The sequence below is a fragment of the Pyrgilauda ruficollis genome, unplaced genomic scaffold (genome assembly GCF_017590135.1).
Source record: "Pyrgilauda ruficollis isolate IOZ18807 unplaced genomic scaffold, ASM1759013v1 scaffold34, whole genome shotgun sequence".
Classification (NCBI taxonomy): Eukaryota; Metazoa; Chordata; class Aves; order Passeriformes; family Passeridae; genus Pyrgilauda; species Pyrgilauda ruficollis.
Window position 1 is genome coordinate 6,991,945 of NW_024524822.1, and position 13,700 is coordinate 7,005,644.

Here is a 13,700-nt window from a genome sequence, read left to right on the forward strand (position 1 = left end):
GTGTTTGATTGAGCAGCTCCTGACCCAGAGTGTTCACTCTGCAGTGTGATAATGGTCATCTCAGTGTCAGTGTTCACCCATGAGAAGCACCAGAGTGGTATTTCAGCACTTCCATTCTCCCAACAAGACCTGCCAACACCTACAATGCCCCAGCTCTCCTAACACCATTCCCATGGAAAATAACCTGTCCCAAAGCAGCCACATCCTGCCCTCAGGGCTCCTGGGGACTTTGCTCCAGCTTTTCCTGTGCCAGGCTCTCTCCCCCTCCCTCCCTTTCAAGCAGCAATGAGGTTTCAAGACACACATCCTGCAGTGACTTCACCATGGAGATGGGAGAGTGGAGACAAAAGGGTGAGGGGAGGTCAGTTAATCCCACAGACACCACCAGGCTGGGACACACATGAGCTGGGGAAGAGTTCATTTGAAAACTAAATGGAAATTATGTTATTGAGCTGAAGTTGTTTTCTGTGCTATAAAGCCCAGGCTCTGCTCTCCCTTCTTCATCCCCCTTCTCCTGCAGCATGCCTTGTGTCTTGATTATTCCCAGGCAGAAACAGCCATGTGATTGTGCCTGGGGAAGTTTACATCAGTTTTCTGGGAAGATGCACAACTTGGAAATGAAATAACTCAGCATAAAGTTAAGACTATCTGCTGTCTCCCCAGCAGACACCACAGTTGGGCATTCTCACCAAAGGAGAGATTAACCAAACAAGACTTCATATCTCTTGAGTCAGGATCCCTCCTTCCAGCAAGGCTAGGTCTCTTTATAACTCAAAACCCAACTTGTGTGAAATTCAGCATTCTTTAGACTTCAGTTCCTTTTTGCACTGTGGCACTCACTTGGTGCAGTGGGATTCAAGCCCTTGCCAAATGGACACTCCTGGTACTTGTGGCTGTGTTTTATTACAAACTTCTGTTTTCAGGGGCTTTATCTTATCAGAAAAGGTCTTTATGTTTCCCTATTAACGCTCTATGTGCTTCTCTATTCCTATTTCTGCAGCCAGAACTTGGAAAGCCCATGAGAAACTGCTACTCCCTGCCAGGCCCTGATTTTACCTATGGGATATACATGCACAAGAGAGATGGAGGAGTTCCTGAAGGTAGGGCACTGCCCCTAAACCACAGACCTGCAACAAAGTCCTAATGCTAGTAGGAAGTCTCCTCTCCTTCCCATGGCTCTTCAATACTTCTCATCAAGCTAGAAGTGCAGAACTCCAACACTTACCCACTTTCATTGATACCACCCCAATTTCTTGGTGACCAGTGAAGTTTCTCTGTCACACTGGAAACTTTCAGAGGCTCACACAAAGCCCAAGCAGGGAGGATGCACCTGCAAAAGGTGATGCACCTGGGCACTGTCATAACTTTGTCAGGGCTCCTGCTTTGTGCTCTCAGGGACGATTTCCCTGTAAAATCCTGAGCCAGCCAGGGTAGAGGGTGAGAAGACATCCGATTCACATGGGATATGGGATGCAGTGGGATGGGGTATGAAGGTCACAAAAGGAACCTTAGCCCCACAAGATCCCCATGCACAGTGCACACACATCAATCTGCTTTCCCAAAAAGAGCTAACCAAGATGCCTCCTCTTTGTCTCTATTTCCACCTCCAGCCATAGGCCACTGGGACTCGGTGAAGGCCAAGGCTCAGCCCCATAAAAGGGTCATGCCCTGAGATTTTGTAGTCATGAATCTTAGCCCCACAAGACCCCGATGCACAGTGAACACACATCAATCTGCTTTCCCGAACAGGAGCTAACCAAGATTCTCTTTGCCCTCTTTGTCTCTGCTTCCTTCCACCTCCAGCCATAGGCCACTGGGACTCGGTGAAGGCCAAGGCTCAGCCCCATAAAAGGGTCATGCCCTGAGACTTTGTGGCCATGAATCTTAGCTCCATAAGACCCCCATTCTCTGTGCACACATATTAATCTGCTTTCCCAAAAGGAGCTAACCAAGATTCTCTTTCTCCTCTTTGTCTCTATTTCCATCTCCAGCCATAGGCCACTGGGACTCGGTGAAGGCCAAGTCTCAGCCCCATAAAAGGGTCATGCCCCGGGACTTCGTGGCCATGGGCCGTGCAGCTGTGGACGAGGGCTGCACCACAGCCCGGGAGTTTGCTCTGTACTACAAGTACATGGACATCCGCTGCAAGGACAAGGGCATCCTCAGATATGGGGGCAAGGCACCTCCAGGCATGACCTTTGGCAGGCCACCACGGTAAGGGGGAAGGTTTGGGCCCTCCTCAGCAAGAAATTATCCCTTCCTACCCTCACACCTACATCCCTGCCCAATCTCAGCTACCACAGGCCCCAAAACAGAAGTGTCCTGAACCTGGATATGCTGAGTGACAGCATCACATCCGTGTCTGATGGCACTCCTGTCAGATAATCAACTACCTGAATCTAACATACATGCCACAACACAGCCTCATTTCACCTGCAGTGTTATTGTATTTGTGGGGTGCCCCATGGTAGGAAGGAATGATGAATCTGACTCCATGTTCTCAGAAGGCTAATTTATTATTTTATGATACTATATTACATAAAAGAATACTAAACTAAACTGTACTAAAGAATACAGAAAAGATACTTACAGAAGGCTAAAAAGATAATAATGAAAACTCGTGACTCTTTCCAGAGTCTCCACACAGCTTGGCCCCAATTGGCCATTGAGTCCAAACAACTCACAGCAGAAACCAATGAAACAATCAGCTGTTGGTAAACAATGTCCAAACACATTCCAAAGGAGCAAAACACAGGAGAAGCAAATCAGATAATTATCATTTTCCTTTTTCTCTGAGGCTTCTCAGCTTCCCAGGAGAAAAATCCCAGGCAAAGGGATTTTCCAGAAAATGTGAATGCCACATAGTATTATGGGCTTGAAGCCTCTTAAAAATATCTTCAATGCCAACCCTTTAATCTAAAGGAATATGAAGAGCTATAAGCCAGAAAATTGGCATCTCAGGGTGAGAAAATCAGAGGAACAGCATTTCTACCTGTCTGCATTAGTAGAAATACTCTGGTGGAGTTAAAGATCAGTTCAAAGTTCTTTATCCTACTCTCTCCCACTTAGTTTATTGCTCTGCATTGGGCAGAAATTGGGAGTGGAGCAGGAAAGAGGCAAAGAAGCTTCTCCCTGCCAGTGTAACTCCAGCACAAACCAGTGCTCAAAGCCTCTGAAAGTCCTGCTACTGCTGGAGCCCAGGGGGTTTCTTGCTCTGTGCAGGTCTGGACCAGACATTAGGTTTTATTTTAAGAGCTAGATAATAATCACTACCAGAAAAATAACAGCTACAAATTCTAGAGAAAAGACATGATGAACGGCACCGTGTATTTTACATGATAGTAAATGGGCTTTGCATATGCAAATTGAATGGATTTTAAAATGGTATTTAATGACAATTTTCGTAGCAGACATTAACATTAATTGCATCAAAATGAAAATGTAGCATTAGCTTGCTGTTAGCTGCAAATGCCCCAGCCATAAAGCTTTATCTTTATCAGTATCAGCCCTTATCCATGTGACAGGGCTGCTCTGCAAATTGCAGGCAAAAGGGCTTTTATGTTGCAAAAGTATCCCCCAATGCAGGCCAAAATCAACATCAATTTTGCTTTATTTCTTCATAAACGGAGGTTAAATGGCTGCCTGTAAGAAGCCCAGGCATGCTTCAAAAGTTTTAAGGAAAATCTGCAGACCCCACAATGGCAGAAGTAGTGAGAAAGGGCTTTTAATTGAAAGTTATTATTGTACAACTTGCCTTCTTCTTAATAGCTACCTTTTATGCAGACTGATTGTATGTATCCCTTTACTTTAAAAGCACGTTATAGATAAAACCAAATTACTGGGATTATCAAGGAGTTGTTACAGCCATTTTGGTAAAAGTGGGAGTTTAACACACTTTTCCATGACTGGCAAGTTAGAGAGACCAGCTTTAGTGAGCATTCCCAGGACAAGCTGATCTCTGGTTACAGCAAGACCCATCTTCCTAAAAATGACCTGGTTGTCAATGGATTTCAGTTGGGTTTGGACTCCAAGCCCTGTTTGACTGATCTCAGTGCTGCTTCCTGGGAAGGTGCTCACAAGTGAGGCACATGCTTGTCTGGGGGCAGAAAAAAAGAGTGGCAAAAGGTAATTTTTCACAACTCCAAGCACTTCATGTCTTTAAGAAATAACAGATCTGATCAACATCTCGGGTGCAGTGAATTTTTCAGCAAGAACAGCACCTGCCTGTCATCCCCCAGCACTGACAGCACTCCTCACGGTGGCTGAGCAGGCCAGAGAGCAAAGGTGCTTTCCCATGGCACTGGATGCAGCTGAGACACCCTGCCTGATGATGGGGTGCTCTGGGACAGCCCAGAATCCCAATGCAGACCCTGCCCAGTCTGCAGCTCTCTGCACAGTGGGAACTGCAGCTGGTGCCAGCCCACAGCCTCAGGGCTGGGCTGCTTCCCTGGTAAACCAAATAACTCAAATAATCCAAATAACTGTCACAGGAACGTGGCTGGGGTTGGTGGGTAATGGGCAAGAGGCTTCTTGAGCCCTGGCAACTCATCTCCAGCCCCTCCTCAGGCCCTGGGCTGTGCTGCTAAAGGCTTCTGTCTCCTGGAGGCACCAGGGTCAGGAGCTCTCCCTAGGCTCACAGGTTGGAGCTCTCCTGGATCATCCCAAACAGAAACAAGAACCAAAGCTGTGGTTGCTATTAGTGCCTTGTTAATCACTGCCTGGCCCTGCTGCTGCTCTAACTCAGATCACTTGTGCCTCTGCTTTCTGCTCACGGTGTGTGCAGCATTCCACCAGGCAGCCTCAGACACTGCGGCAAGCTCTCTGAAGCTTTGAGGCCTCTTTCCTTTCTTTTCCTGGGATATTTACCTTCAAAGGTCACCCATACCCCTCTATATTCCCCCTGGGCACCTTCCAGGGGAGAGAAGCAGCATTGCTTTTTGCTGATTCCCCCCCCCCATTCTCTCCCTCCCTTTTCCCAGAGTAATGTTTGCTACGAATCACGTGGCCAGCTTTGTTGTGAGAGTCATAAAAAGGACATTTTTCATCTCTCCTTTTTCCTGCTCTCGTTCCCTTCTCTCTCTCAGTAGCAGACAGAGATTTATTCCTTCCCTGATGCCTGTGGCATTTGGAGCTGGGAGGGGTCAGGGGAGGCACTGATGGAACATAACAGATAATGCAGTGGTTCCCCAGGGGCTTGTCCAGCTCCAGAGCCGATCCATCAGCAGGCAGTGCTCGTGCCAAGGTCAGCAGTAACGAGGATGGGGTGGGCTCCCAGCCTCCCCCGTGGGGCAACCTCCAGCCAGGCTCCCCCAGTTCATGCTCCAGCTTCTGAGCTCTCCAGGAGCTGCCTTGTGCAACCACACTTTGCAGGAGAGGAACACTGAGTGCAGGGCTGGGCTCACAGCACACAGGCTCAGCTTCACCTCTCCCAGCCCTCCTCCCCACCACACGCAGCTCCACAGGCTCATCTTCCAAGGAAAATTCCCATCTTTGACAGTCTCCTCCAGGAGATAAACCCCATCCACGTGCTCTGTGCACAACACATTACAGAGCTGCTGAGGGTTGCTGCCCTCCCAGGTCTTTTCATTCAAAATAACCCCACAGGTGTGTCCAGCCCCATACTCTGCAATAATGGCCTTGTTTTACAAGGAGAAGGCTGCAGGGTACTGAGTGGGCTGGGGTTTGATGATACTGGAAACCCAAAGGCAAGAGGGTCTGTGAAGATCTAGGATCTTCACTGGTGTCACTCCAGCCTGCTATTCAAGGTGCATTTGGAAACCTAAATAGATGTCCAGACCTACATTTATCCTCCTGGCCACCTTTTCTGGCTGAGCTTCACTGTGCGCTGAAATCAGGAAACATTAAAGGATCATTTTTGGAGTGAGAAGTAAACACAAAGATGTGGATGCTGTCTACAGCTGGATTTTAGATGCTATTGATATGTGCAAGGTCACACAAGGAGTTTGAAGGCAGAACACTCCAGCACCAGTTCTGTCCCCAGGAGTGAGCAGGGCAGAGTGCACCCTCAGCGTGGACACACTGCCCAGCCCTGCCAGGAGAGAAAAGCTTCCAGTCACCTCTTGATGAGCGTCCTAAATCTGCCTGCTACGCCCCAGAACCTGTTCCTGGGCACGAGGAGTGCACAGACGTGCCATCCTCTGCCATCCTGCACCTGTACCTGCTCCAAACCCTGCATGGCCATAACCCTGCCTCCCACGGGCTGCCATGCACTTGGCAGTTGGCCTGGAGGTTGGGCTGACCTTGGGTGTGCTGGCAGGATTTCCCTGGCACTCTGTCATCCCCAGGGCTCCTGCCGGGCCCCCCCCACTGTCTGCCTTCGCTTCAACTGTCCCTTTTCTGAATTTTACAGCCCATTTTCCTTCTGTCTTCATCTCCTGCCTCCATTCCACCTCCCATTCTCTAAAACTGCTCCTTAATCTTTGGCAGCTGTTTTCATCGTGTCCCTGCAGCAAACTCACCTCTCCAAAGCATTTGGTCACTGCAATCTCTCTTCTTCAAATTGTTACACTTGGCCAAGGGCATCAGTTACCCAGTAGCTCCTCTTTAATTGGGATCATTTGCAACCATCCCAACCTTTCACCTTCCCTGAGAAGGGAGATTTCTATGCTCATTCTCTGCTTAGCAAGTGGCCTTTCCGCCCAAAGTGTCTGTGCTGCTTGCACACAGCCAGAACAAAGTTTAGAAAGCTGCTCAAGAGGTGCTGAGGTGTAGATTTATTTTTGAGATACTTAAAGAACATTTCAGCTTGCTATCTAGATGTAGACCAGCTGCAAATATGTCAAGGAAATAATGTATTACTGGAAAGAACCCACCAGGAAAAGCTGGACAGGCAATAAAATTGAGTATTACAGCAAGTGTGCATCTGACCCATGATCACTGGAAGCCAAAGAGAATGTAAAGCCACCAAAATCCTAAAGATTAGGGCAAAAAAAGTTTTACAGAAAAAAAAAAAAAAAACAACCTGAGGACTGACAAAACAGATTGTAAAAATATAACACAGTGAGTGGAATCACTGTCAGGCTCATGGCGACAGAGAAACGCAAGCAAGTTAAAAAACACAGGACTCCCACCAGCTCAGATAATTACACATCCCATCCAATTCCACAGTGAAAGGCACTTGGTGCCTCTGCCATCATTCTCACACTGCTAAGACAAGAATTTCTATTTCAAGAGTAGTTTTCTTCTCCTGGAAACATTCCAGGCTGGGTGTGTGGTCGCAGAGCTCCCTGCACCGCGGTGCAGGTGGTGCCTGCAGCATCTGCTGGGGCAGAAGGACCTGTTACACCCTCCAAAAATCCCTGAGTGCACCATGAAGATACTGATTCCCCTCCAGAGTGGTCATCTGCTTGCTGTAAAAGTTTCTGACTGCTTCAGGCTGATATGGTTTAAGAGAAAATAAACAGCCAAGTCATGGTTTGACATAAGGTTCAAGTCCTGCACATCAGCCATAGAGATGGGAAAAAAAAGATCTGAAGGACAGATTAGGATCCCTTATTACCAATTGGTTTGCACTGAATAGGAAAGTAATTTACTCTCACACAGACTGACTGTTGTCTGTGGGTTTATCTCCATTGATTACAGCCAGCTGAAGAATTTCTTCCAAAGTTTCACCATCTAGAGCTACTTCTGGCCACAAGTGGACTTTTTTCTTTGCCAACTTTTGCTTTTTTAGCCTGTTCAATGAAAACCTGGGTCAGGGGGAATAATCACAGAATCCTTTCTGTGAAAAGAAAGCTTTTCAGCCCTCATCAACATCTTTTCCTTTCAAACAAAGTCATGTTCCCACCCAGCCAGAGAGATTCAAGCATGGGATGGAGGTCAAGGGGAAGACCTCATGCTTTGATTTCTTTTGCTCAGCATTGGAGCAGTTTTTTCTTGGTTTTTCTCTTGTTGGGATGTTTTGCATTTGTTGATGGCTGCAGACTGAGCACTGTTCACTCTCAGCCATAGATCTGGACCTCCAGGCCTCCAGGCTCTGTCCCACAATCACATCCCACCTGAGTTTCTCAGAGGACAACAGCAGATAACAGCAGACAAATGTGTTGAAGACAAACCTAAATAATCTTCAATTAAGTCAGCCAAAGGGCATCTCCAGCCCTAAAATCAATGCTAGCACACAAATTTCAGCTTGTCAAGCCAGTTATTTAATGGGTAAGATCTGGCTTGGTATCTTCACTGCAAGACACAGGTTTCCATATGTGCTTTTAGGACCAGTGCAAGCAAACATCTCACTGGGCCTGGGAGGGAACAGTAAAGCAAATTGGTGCTCTTGTAACCATGTGTACTCCTAAGTACAGCTATGAGCATCTGATAAATCTTTTAAAGTGCATGTTTACAATGGATTTTATTATTTTTACTGTTCTATACATATGAGCCCTCTGAGCAAAATAACAGATCCTCTGACACTTGGAAGAAGCCACTGCCTCATTGGCTGCCCGCAGTGAAATAATTTATATTGTTATTTCCTCACCCAAATTACAAGGACTGTAAAGAAGCTTCAGAAATTCAGAGTAATCAGTGCTTTGGAGGCTCAGATCCTGCAGTTGCCACATGAGTGGAAGACCCACTATTGTAACTGAGAGTTTTGCGAGCCCAAAGCCTGCAAAAAAAATTGGTCCCTGAGTGTTTTCTACCAATTTTTCTCTTGTTGTTTTCTTCAATAGTTAATGGAAATCAAGGACAAGTGGAGATCATTTAAAAATGATCTTTTGGGCCTCTCCATGGGTTTATTGCCAGGACCTATTTAGAGAAGCATAAAGCTGTAAGGGGGCTATAACTTTACTGTATATTCCACAAGCTGTTTAGGAAAACGAGGAGCCTTTGGACTCACACCAGTTCATTTTGCCATGTCTCCCTCTCCTCACAAACACACCCACACACGTGTGTGCAGGGACTTGGAGCTGCTAATTGAATTCACCCTTATGAAAGCCTTAACAAATTGTAAGTGACCTTTTATACAAATTTCAAAGTCAAGGATTCACCACTAACTGCACATCCCTCTTCTGCCATTCACTGTTATGCAAAACCCACAAACAATTAAAAGAAATAATGAAGAGCCCAGCGGCCCTCTTTCCTAATTAGCTGCAGGAGGCAGTGCTGGGGAGTGTGGTTAAGTGCTTCAATTACCTCGGCCCTCCTCGCAGCCCTTGTTAGAAGAGACAGGTCCAGGGGCCAAAGGGGAACAATTAAGGCGAGGCAGAGCCCGCAGTTTGCAGGGGGATGCCGGGGCCGTGCCGGCTCTCACACAGGAGCCAGAGCTGTAATCATACCCCAGCTTCCTGCTGGGCTACACAGAGAGAAATTAATGGGAGATAGATTGCTACCTGCAGCCCATCAGTAACCAGCGGGGCAGGAGGCAATGCAGCACTACAAGGGAGCCATAACCTGAATTTTCCTCTGCTCTCAGCCCCCTTTTAGGGCAGAGGGACCTGAGCACTAATACCTCACTGCTGCCTGCATTGGGGGTACCCCACAGCCCCAAAGAGAATCACAGAGCCCAGCCTGAGCTTTGCTTGCTGAAGTTAATTCTGGTGGTAGCTGCCCCAAGGAGCCTCACAGTCCAGAGGTGCTGGAGACCAAAGTGTTCCCCAGTAAGAAACTGGACTCGACCTTGAAGGTCTTTTCCAACCCTAATGGTTCTGTAAGGAACCAACCTGAGCTGGTGGGAACTGGTTCTGCTGGGAGATTCTATATGAACACTTCTGTCACTGGACAAATCCTTCCCAACAAGAAGACACAAGTAAAGAATATAAAAGTGGTGCCCCTGTAGCTGTTTGGGGACTGAAGGCCCCAAAGACAGATCCTGACTGTGCAGCAAAAGCACATTTAGGTGGAAGGACAGCAACAAGAACTAAATCCCCCTGTAACCTCATTAACCTTTCAATGAAGGGTTAAAGTCTCAGCATAGGCAGTGGTACAGCAACACAATTTTAATGTCACAGGCATGGATAAATTCCATTCTGTGATGGATCTGTTGCATGAGCAGCTGTGCAGGGCCAGATCTGCTGCCTGGAAGCTGCCACTGGGGTTGGAGCAGTGCTCTGGGCAGAGCCCCAGGAGCCACTGCCTGCACCCATCCTCTGCTCCCTGCTCCAGCAGCAGGAAAAGCCCTGCCCTGGCTGCAGAGCCACACACAAACCCCACGGGCTGAGCTCTGCACTGAAATATTTACGTGCTTTTGAATTATACAGGAAAAAAAAAAAAGCACTCACAAGTCAAGTTTTTACCCTTTTGCCACAGAACTTAGCAATCAAATTGATTGCACCTTTCAAGCTGGTGTAAACCCCCTTCCTGAGCAAAGTCCTTTGCATCCACTTTAGCCAAGCACTTTTTTCTGCAGCTGATATATAAACCTTTGAAAATAAGTTTGAGGGGAGACTGACAACCTTGAAACCTCAAGAGCAGCATGGCATTGACGGGCGCGGCTCCCTGAGCTCAGTATTATAGATAGATTTTAATTTTATTTTAACAAAATAGCTGTCTCCAGTGGAAGAAGCATCAAGAGCTAAATGAGGACCCGTCTTGAGCTGAATCACGTTGAACAGACCTCGGCACTGTCATTGATTTTCTGGGAAGAAAAAAAATGCCTCTGGCTACTAAACCAAATTAGTAGTCACTGATGACCAATTATTTTGCCCCACTGTGAACGGGGAGGCGTACTAAAATTCCAGTTTGTCAGACCCAAGGCTCTCTTCTCAAACGCCTTTCAACAAGCGTGTACCAAAAATCTCTCAGATGGTTCTGATGCCTTCCTGTTTTCGGCAACTTCTCCTTCTCCAAAGTTTTAATGAGCTGCTGCTCTGAGGACAGCCTGCCACAAAGTGAGCCTTTCCGTGCATACTGGACCACTATTTGGCATGGGCACAAATCACAGCTGTCAGGATTTATACACACATACACAAAAAAAGTGTCAGCCTAATGTTTGCAAATTATAATTACCATTTCTCTTGCATGTCCCTGGTGCCTTCATTTTAGATAAATCCCAGCTCTGAGGTATCAGCTGCAAAGCACTGAAGGCTCATATTGAATGGAATAGATTTAACTAGTTTGTAGCTCATTTAAGGCCTACACTGTTTTATTTTAATATTGTTAATACTTTATTATACTTTTTAACACTGTTTTCACAGTAAAATAGCCTATTAGGAGGCTGCAGCTTCTTTTCCAGGGGATGTCTGGCAGACTAGAATTCCACATTGTATAACCAAGTTAGCAGGTGCTTGTCATTTCAGTTGAAAATAGGTCTGTACCCTGACTCTTGAAAGTAAATTATAGAGATTCTATTAAAGAGACAGGAACTGTTTCAGGGATAATAGTTTTGAAAATGTGCACAGATAAATTTTAAAATATTTAGGAAATGTCAGCATTAGAAGTGGCTCCAACTATTTGACTATAAAAGGAAGCAGATGAGTATTTTTTCCCCCTACAATTATAAATAATTTGTTACATCCTATCAGAACTTCTTTGCCTTTCCTTTCTGTGGCAGGGTGCTTGTGCCAAAACAAGGAGATCTGAGTTACTGTGACTGAGATGGGTTTTAATGTGCAATAAGCATTTCCAGAGGATGCTTCCCCTGCTCTCCCTGCAGCACCCGCAGACAGCAACGGCAAAATCCTCCCTGTTCAGGAGCAACATCTGGGCAGGGTGACAAAAGGAAAGGGAACACAGCAGCCATTGATCCCTGTCCTTAAGTAACACCAAGGCAAAAGGACATTTTCCCAAAGGCCAGCTGCAAGTCAGGGCTGTCACACTGCCAAGCAGCGCCGAGACCGGGGCCAAATTCCCCATCCCTCTGCTGAGATCAGGCTTTGACCTACAAAGGAAAAGCCACCTCGCTGAGATCTCTGCAGTCACCTTAAAGAGGTGTTCCCTGATGTCCCCTGCTCTCCCCTGCTCTCTCAGAGTTTCTCTCAAAGGAGGAAAAGCCAGAGGAAGCCTCAGACCCCACCAGGGCTTGCCTGGAGCAGACGAGTCATTCCCACCGATTTGAGAGAGGCAGTTCATGCGTGCATCGTTCCAGGCATGATTCTATACTTTGCTGGATCAGGACTTAAATGTGATTAATCACACGGCAGGGAAGGATCTCTGAAGAGCATCAACCCAAATGTGTCCTTTCAAGCATTTACTTACAAGCCAGCTGTGGACTATCAGTCACCAACTGCCTGGTCCACTGGAGATGGTAAAAGTCACCTCCATAGAGATGGGAAAATACATTCAACTTCAAAAAAAACCCCAAAAATCAATAATCAAAGACTGCACACAAAGGCTTAGTGCTTTCCTGCATCCCTCCCTGCTATTCCTGCACACAGGAAAGCTCCTGCCTTGGAGAGCAAAGGCACAGCAGCAAACAAGCAATGCTCACCATGTGCTGGTGTCAGGAGTACCAACATTTACACCACACTACAAGACTGGAGACTCAAACAGATAATAACACACTTTACCGCTTTGCCACACCTTTTAACCTTTTAAATATTTTGCCCAGCTGTGATCAGCATGAAATGCCAAACTGGAAGGGAAGGAGGGCAAAGAAGAGGGGACAAAGGGTAAATGTCAGCGTTGCCTTTGGCACTACGTGTCTCTAGATAACGATCTGGAGCAGCAGAGCTGATTTGCAAGCAAAGGCTTGAAAAGCCCTGCAGCATGTGATCTATGAAACAGGAGGCCTGCAGAAGGATGTCTCCTCTGATATGAATGTCCCCTTGGGATGGATATTGCTGGATTGCACATCCAGTATCATTAGAAAACACAACCATAGATTAGGCTGTTTTGAAGCATGTGGTGTGCAATAATTAAGTAATAAAAGTCACCACGGGGGTGAAGGAACAAGAAACAGAAGAGTTACTATTTGCATACAGGCTGCTGCCGCCCTCCGTGATCATCAAGGATTCTCCAGGCTGCTAAAAGCTGGCAGCTGTCAATTCTGGATCCACTCCTGCCTGAAGCCACGAAGCACCAGCTCACTCTGTGGCATGTGGGCTCTTTGCAGAAACAGGTGGAGTTGGTGGCCCGGCAGCAGCCCAGCAGCTACCCCAAGTCCCCAGTGTCCTGCAGTTGTTCTGGATAGGCAGGGAAAGCCGTGGCTCTGCTGTGGGAGCTGCAGCTGAGGGCTCTGCAGGCTACAGGGGGAAGCAGAGCTAGAGATGAGAGTTCCACAGTCATCATTTGCTGCCAAGACGGGAAAAGTCCCTCCTCAGCAAGGTGTGCAAGGACAAGGACCAATAAAACTTGAGCTTGAGGTTCTTCATCACTTTCAAGTATTTGCTTCTGGGGGAAAGGAATAGCAGCAGGACCATGGGAATTACTGATTTGCTGTCCCTGCCACTGCCAGGTCTGCTGCCATGGTGGCTGATGAACTATCCTCACTTGCAAGGAGCAAGGCTCAACAGTTTCAGGCTGCAGCTTTGCCACCAGCTGGTCAGGTTAATACCAGCTCAGAGCAGCTAAATGGGGCACTGGCCAACAAGCAACTGCCTTTTTAGACTTTTTCTAGAACCTGGGTCATGTGCAGCTCCTCCCCTCTGCTGTCTCCTCCTTGCTCCCTGAAATCCTCTTCCAAGGTGCAAACACACCTGCTCTGGGCAGCTGAGGCACCAGACCAGGGCTCAGCATTTCAGCTCCCCTGTCTGCTGCAGACACCTGCCCATCTGCATTAGGTCCATTTTTAGCCCTACTCAGACTGCTTA

General features: G+C 47.1%; 1 protein-coding gene across 1 annotated transcript in view; it reads left to right on the forward strand.

The window, feature by feature from the left end:
- Positions 1–13,700, forward strand: part of CFAP77 (cilia and flagella associated protein 77) — a 57,180-nt gene that overhangs the window by 31,725 nt on the left and 11,755 nt on the right. Inside the window, exons 2-3 of the mRNA XM_041475180.1 lie at positions 1,001–1,100; positions 1,992–2,214. Coding sequence (XP_041331114.1) covers positions 1,001–1,100; positions 1,992–2,214 — 323 coding nt within the window. The remainder of the gene's footprint in view (positions 1–1,000; positions 1,101–1,991; positions 2,215–13,700) is intronic.